General features: G+C 41.1%; 1 protein-coding gene across 1 annotated transcript; it reads left to right on the forward strand.

The window, feature by feature from the left end:
* Window positions 1–335: 335 nt before the first annotated feature.
* On the forward strand, window positions 336–2,697 carry LOC106602335 (forkhead box protein E1). Its single transcript, XM_014194915.2, has one exon. The coding sequence runs from the start codon at window positions 812–814 to the stop codon at window positions 1,922–1,924; it is 1,113 nt and encodes a 370-aa protein (XP_014050390.1). The 5' UTR covers window positions 336–811; the 3' UTR covers window positions 1,925–2,697.
* The last annotated feature ends 4,712 nt before the right edge of the window (window positions 2,698–7,409 follow it).

Consider the following 7,409-nt stretch of genomic DNA (forward strand, 5'->3'; position numbering starts at 1 on the left):
AGGTGTAACTTTAGAGCTGTATTTGAATGGTTGGAAGGAAAGACAGTTGAGTTTTTTGTTCATTGGTCACAGGGTTTGAAAAGTACCTTAATAGAACATATTGGACAGCTGTAGTGCGATACTGAGATGATCAGATTCATTTATTTACTGAAATCTGGTTAAATTGGAATGAACTAAAAACAGAGAATATACTTTTTTAAATGTTTTCGTAATTTCAATCGTTTACTATCTTATACATGTTACTGAAAAGTCAGTGCTACTCCTACATCCAATACTTACAGCAACAGCAACAAAAAATGTCCTAAATATACACTTTAAAAAAACTGCCAGTGGCATTACATCCATTTTACAACACATGAACAATAAACCCTTATCCATTTTACTGAGGTGAGTCAGTCCCTGGGTGGGGGTGTGGCTCAGGTGTGCTGCAGAGGAGGTAGTCGAGACCTCAGGTAACTCACTGACACGCTCACACACAACTGGAAGAACGTGTTTACAGTCACTGCATTCTCTCATCTCTACCTGACGAGACTATCCTGGATATATAGAAAACTGGGAACGCAAACCACCTTTATTTGTTGAACTGCTCATTTTTGGACTCGAGGACTGAGTTTTTGAGGACTGAGTTTTTGAAGAAGGAATGTTGAAACCTTCCTTTCTAGTAAATCTTTTATTGCTCTTCTCTCCCTGCGTCTGCTACTGTTCCTGTCGATGACATACTGCACTTTTGAACAACCTTAGAACGACCTAGACCATTAACTTTGCAAGTTAGTTCGTTCTGTTTTTGGACATTTACGAACTACACTCAACCATGCCGGTGGTCAAAGTGGAGAAAGACACTCCTTCTGAGATCTCCCTGCCTGCTCCCAACCCCCCTCATACCATCACAACAGTGTCGGGTGAACCGTCAAGGGGCCGCCGCAGGAAGAGACCCCTCCAGCGAGGGAAGCCCCCCTACAGCTACATCGCCCTCATCTCCATGGCGATAGCCAACTCGCCCAACCATAAACTGACCCTGGGCGGCATCTACAAGTTCATCACGGAGCGGTTCCCCTTCTACCAAGACAACTCCAAGAAGTGGCAGAACTCCATCCGCCACAACCTGACCCTCAACGACTGCTTCATCAAGATCCCTAGGGAGCCAGGGAGGCCCGGGAAGGGTAACTACTGGGCCCTGGACCCCAACGCAGAAGACATGTTCGAGAGCGGCAGCTTCCTCCGGCGCAGGAAGAGGTTTAAGCGCTGTGACTTTACGACCTACACGTCATTTGTACATGAGTCCCCCGTCTTCTCGCCTGTCCAGATCGCTCGCTCGACCTACTCCAGCTCCGTGTACGGCTCCAATATGGCGGTGAGTCCCCCGTACGGCCAGCATGGTCAGCTACCCTCTGCCTACTACCCATCATCCTCGCCCCCTGGGTTCGGTCCTCACTGCCAGTCCCACATGTTCAGCATCAACACAATCATAGGGCACCCCTCCGGGTGTCAGGGGCCAGAGATAATGCAGCAGCCCAGCCGGAGCTTCAGTCCAGAGGGAGGCCCCGCTGGGGGCCCCAGCCACTGTAACCTTGGAGCCCCAGCCTTCCAGGCCCAGTCATGTGGAGGGGCCATGCTGTCCCGCTCCTCGGGCCATGTGGGGTTTCCCTACTCGGGCCCCAACGGACACCACCACCACCCACACCACCACCCACCTCAGGGCTCCTACAGCCAGGGACACAGCCAGGGGTATGGAGGGTCAGGGCGTCTCCACTCCCACTCCTCACCCCACATGGCTGGAGATGCTGTGGAGCATTATGGGAGAGTGTCCCCGGGACAGTTGGGCTCGTTGGTCCAGTATAATGGTGCAGGTACCACCAGCACTGGAGCCTACCTAAGACACCCCACGTACTCGGGGAACATGGATAGGTTCGTGTCTGCCATCTGAGGAACAGTCTTCAAAGAATTATGCATTGGGTTGGTTTTTGGAAAGAACAGTTCCAGTGAACTTTTCCGTTTCAGTTGGCGGCTATGTGAGAGACACTGGTGTTAGTGGGATGGCATGACTGAAAAACAAAGACTAAAGGACATAAAATGAACAGGATTTTTCCGTCATGTTTTGGTGTGTTATTTTGACTTGAATCAATGTGCATGTTTTGAGATACAAAATGTCATTAATTCAGTAACTGTGACAAATATGATATGGACTGCAATACAATGTATACACGCTCAAGTATCAAGTGCAATGATCAGGACACTACATTGTTGAATATACATGAATGTTTAAATCCATATCACGATGCACCATAATGTGTGTACAGTTGAGATTTGAATTTAAAGGTTAAAGTATGTGTCTGGACTTGTATCACTTTGTAGCTTCATCGAGTGTATCTCAAAAGCCTGAATGAGGTTTTGCAGTTCGTTTTCTTTATTGTGGTGAAAATCTGTGGTTGCAAAAGCTCAATTTTCACGAGTTGAATGTGTGCAGGGCCTTTTTTTATGTAATTGTCTAAATGTATTTGTAATGGAATTTAAACGGTGTAAATTATTGTTTCATTTTGTGCATTTGATAAAGATTTTTCAAAAAAAATGCTTAAGAAGTATTTTGTGCCTTTTTTTATAAGGAATAATAGTTGAATTACATTAATTTAAGCAGAACAACATAATTACTACAAAGATAAATGTATCATTGAATAAAATATGCGGATGCCTGTAGTGCAAGTTGTGACAAAAGTAGTTTCAATGGTAGAAATCAAAACTCTTGATTTGGATCCACTTAACACTTTAATAATTGTTGTAATTAAAGTGCAACAATTGGAAATGGTCATGCAAGGAGTTATGGGAATGTTTCACGTTGTTATTATTCACATGTACAGGTCAGGATACACACAATTAAATGCTTACTTGCAGGTTCCTTCCCGACAATGCAACAACTATAAGAAACAATAAAAGATAAGAACATGAATATAAAGTAAATGGCTCAGTAGAATAGAATATACATTTTAGCAGAAGCATAATAATAGAATTGTGTCACTGAAAAGTCCATAATTCTGTAGATTTACAGCTAAAGAAATGTAATAGAAATGCATACAGCTTAGAGAAGAGCAAAAGTAAAAGAGCTCTTCAACACACACTTCATGCTTCATGACATTAACAAAAAGCCTGCTTCCTTCATTCCTTGCCAGAAACAGACACTTAAGACATTTCAGACTGCATCTTTTGTGCAGCCCATTCCTCACCTCCATCATTTCAGCTCAGTTGGACATGAAGTGTGTCTGGAGCCATAGAATTATCAGTCACTGTGAACGGCAGGCACAAGTGTCATGTCCAGACATCATTGTACAGATGTAGGATCTTAATTTGATCACCCTGTTGCAGGAGAACTAAAACTTGTGGTGTATTTGAGGTTTAAAAATGCTTCTGAAGTCTGACATTTCAAAGCGGATATTACAGACTTGCAAAAAATGTTTTATTAACCCCTACAAAAATAACCATTAATTACAATCCACATAATTCACATTTCCTGTTGCTGCAAGATTATTTTCCTGCTCTAGCAACCTGGCTCAAATTAGGATCCTACATCTGTAGCGCACACTCAGACAGAAAGCCTGGCCTAATCTTCGCTAAAGAACCAGCAATCAGCAAATGAATTCACTTGGAACCTGATATTTTATCTCAGTACACTACATGTTCAGTGGTGTCAGGTAAAACATGTGTGTGGCTCAGACAGTCTATTGTCTTAATATACTTAACACTCAGGACAACAAGACTTAAAAGGGAGGAAGAGAAGGAAAAAACTGTTTATGCCATCGTTATGAGGTCGTTTCAGATCAGCTACATTTGAAGTCGGAAGTTTACTTACACCTTAGCCAAATACATTTCAACTCAGTTTTTCACAATTCCGGACATTTAATCCTAGTAAAAATGTCCTGTCTTAGGTCTGTTAGGATCACCACTTTATTTTAAGAATGTGAAATGTCAGAATAATAGTAGAGAGAATGATTTATTTCAGCTTTTATTTCTTTCATCACATTCCCAGTAGGTCAAAAGTTTACATACACTCAATTAGTATTTGGTAGCATTGCCTTTAAATTGTTTAACTTGGGTCAAACGTTTCGGGTAGCCTTCCACAAGCTTCCCACAATAAGTTGGGTGAATTTTGGCCCATTCCTCCTGACAGAGCTGGTGTAACTGAGTCAGGTTTGTAGGCTTCCTTGCTCGCACACGCTTTTTCAGTTCTGCCCACAAATTTTCTGTAGGATTGGAGGTCAGGGCTTTGTGATGGCCAATCAATACCTTGACTTTGTTGTCCTTAAGCAATTTTTCCACAACTTTGGAAGTATGCTTGGGGTCATCGTCCATTTGGAAGACCCATTTGCGACCAAGCTTTAACTTCCTGACTGATGTCTTGAGATGTTGCTTCAATATATCCCCATAATGTTCCTTCCTCATGATGCCATCTATTTTGTGAAGTGCACCAGTCCCTCCTGCAGCAAAGCACCCCCACAACATGATGCTGCCACCCCTGTGCTTCACGGTTGGGATGGGGTTCTTCGGCTTGCAAGCCTCCCCCTTTTGCCTCCAAACATAACGATGGTCATTATGGCCAAACAGTTCTATTTTTGTTTTATCAGACCAGAGGACATTTCTCAAAAAAGTACGATCTTTGTCCCCATGTGCAGTTGCAAACCGTAGTCTGGCATTTTTATGGCGGTTTTGGAGCAGTGGCTTCTTCCTTGCTGAGCGACCTTTCAGGTTATGTCGATATAGGACTCGTTTTACTGTGGATATAGATACTTTTGTAGCTGTTTCCTCCAGCATCGTCACAAGGTCCTTTGCTGTTGTTCTGGGATTGATTTGCACTTTTCGTACCAAAGTACGTTCATCTCTAGGAGACAGAACACATCTCCTTTCTGAGCGGTATGACGGCTGCATGGTCCCATGGTGTTTATACTTGCATACGATTGTTTGTACAGATGAACATGGTACCTTCAGGCGTTTGGAAATTGGAAGGATGAACCCAATTTTTTTTTTAGGTCTTGGCTGATTTCTTTTGCTTTTCCCTTGATGTCAAGCAAAGAGGCACTGAGTTTGAAGGTATGCATTGAAATACATCCACAGGTACACCTCCAATTGACTCAAATGATGTCAATTAGCCTATCAGAAGCTTCTAAAGCCATGACATAATTTTCTGGAATTTTCCAAGCTGTTTTAAGGCACAGTCAACTTAGTGTATGTAAACTTCTGACCCACTGGAATTGTGATAGTGAATTATAAGTGAAATAATCTGTCTGTAAACAATTGTTGGAAAAATTACTTGTGTCATGCACGAAGTAGATGTCCTAATCGACTTGCCAAAACTATAGTTTGTTAACAAGAAATTTGTGGAGTGGTTGAAAAACGAGTTTTAATGACTCCAACCTAAGTGTATGTAAACTTCCGACTTCAACTGTATGTGTACCTGAATAACGGGGAGACCGTTTAAAAAAAAGTACTGTGCCTTCAGAAAGTATTCATACCCCTTGACTTATTCCACATTTTGTGCTACAGCCTGAATTCAATATACTCCAAAATGACAATGTTTTTAGACATTTTGGAAAATGTATTGAAAAAGAAATACAAAGTCAATACATGAGTCAATGCAGGTTTAAATCATTTTTGGCAGCGATTCCTGCTTTGAGTCTTTCTGGGTAACTCTAAGAGCTTTTCACACCTGGATTGCACAATATTTGCACATGATTCTTTTTAAAATTCTTCAAGCTCTGTCAAGTTGGTTGTTGATCATTGCTAGACAGCCATTTTCAAGTTTTGCCATAGATTTTCAAGGCGATAAGTCAAAATTGTAGCTAGGCCACCCACTCAGGAACATTCAATGTTGTCTTGGAAAGCAACTCCAGTGTCTATTTGGCCTTGTATTTTAGGTTAATTGTCCTGTTTTAAGGTGAATTTGTCTCCCAGTGTCTGGTGGAAAGCAGACAGAACCAAGTTTTCCTCTAGGATTTTACCTGTGCTTAGCTCCATGTTTCTTTTTATCCTAAAAAAAACTCCCTAGTCCTTGCAGATGACAAGCATAAACATAACATAATGCAGCCACCACCATGCTTGAAAATATGAAGAGTGGTATTCAGTAATGTGTTGTGTTGGATTTGCCACAAACATAACCCTTTAAATTCAGGACAAAGTTAATTTCTTTACGCATTTCTTGCAGTATTACTTTAGTGCCTTATTGCAAACAGAATGCATGTTTTGGAATATTTTTTATTCTTTACAGGCTTCCTTCTTTTCACTCTGTCATTTAGGTTAGTGTTGGGGAGTAACTACAATGTTGTTGACCCAGCCTCAGTTTTCTCCTATCACAGCCATTAAACTCTGTTTTAAAGTCACAATTAGCTTCATGGTGAAATCCTTGAGCGGTTTCCTTCCTCTCCTGCAACTGAGTAAGGAAGGACACCTGTATCTTTGTAGTGGCTGAGTGTATTGATACACCATCCAAAGTGTAATTAATAAGTTCACCATGTTCAAAGGGACATTCTGCTTTATGTTTTTTACCCATCGTCCAATAGGTGCCCTTCTTTGTGAGGCATTGGAAAACCTCCCTGGCGTGTGTGGTTCAATCCATGTTTGAAATTCACGCTCGACTGAGGGACCTTACAGATAATTCTATGTGTGGGGTACAGAGATTAGGTATTCATAAAAAAATATGTTAAACATTATTACTGCACACAGAGTGAGTCCATGCAACTTAAGCCTTGTTAAGCAAATATTTACTACTGAACGTATTTAAGCTTGCCCTAACAAAGCTCTTGAATACTTATTGACTCAAGACATTTCAGCTTGTCATTTTAATTTGAAAACATTTCTAAAAACATAATTCCACTTTGCCATTATGGGGTATTGTGTGTAGGCCAGTGAAACATCGCAACTTAGTCAATTTTAAATTCAGACTAACACAACAAAATGTGGAAAATGTCAAGGGGTGTGAATACTTTGAAGGCTCTGTACCGACATGTAGTTGTTGATAGACACATTGACTATATTCATCATGCATTAAGTGAATCTAAATGGGTGAAGTCAGTCAAAATAAATCTGCAGATAAAAGTTTCACTAATTTAAGTGATCAAATATCAAGTCCTTTTGACAATACAAATTCTAATCTCCTACTGGTAATGAAATATAAAGTCAATATCACAAATCCACCAGAATAGACTGTGGGATACGTTCCTTGGAGGCGACGCAACTCACGTCTTAGGTATTTGTTACATCTAATTGAGAACAGTGTCGGACAGCACGTGTTTTGGAGAGACGGTGTATATAAAAAGAAAATTAGTCGTATTGAAAAGCAGCCAAGCAGAAACGACGAGGAGCACGGCAGACAGAAAATGATTTAGATGACATTTCCCATTGCAACATTAAGAAATGACCTACTTGTCAAA

Source organism: Salmo salar, chromosome ssa04, assembly GCF_905237065.1.
Source record: "Salmo salar chromosome ssa04, Ssal_v3.1, whole genome shotgun sequence".
In the NCBI taxonomy this organism is placed as follows: Eukaryota; Metazoa; Chordata; class Actinopteri; order Salmoniformes; family Salmonidae; genus Salmo; species Salmo salar.

Excerpts from the sequence above, each read along its gene's own strand:
- LOC106602335 (XM_014194915.2), top strand. The coding sequence starts at position 812 with ATGCCGGTGGTCAAAGTGGAGAAAGACACTCCTTCTGAGATCTCCCTG.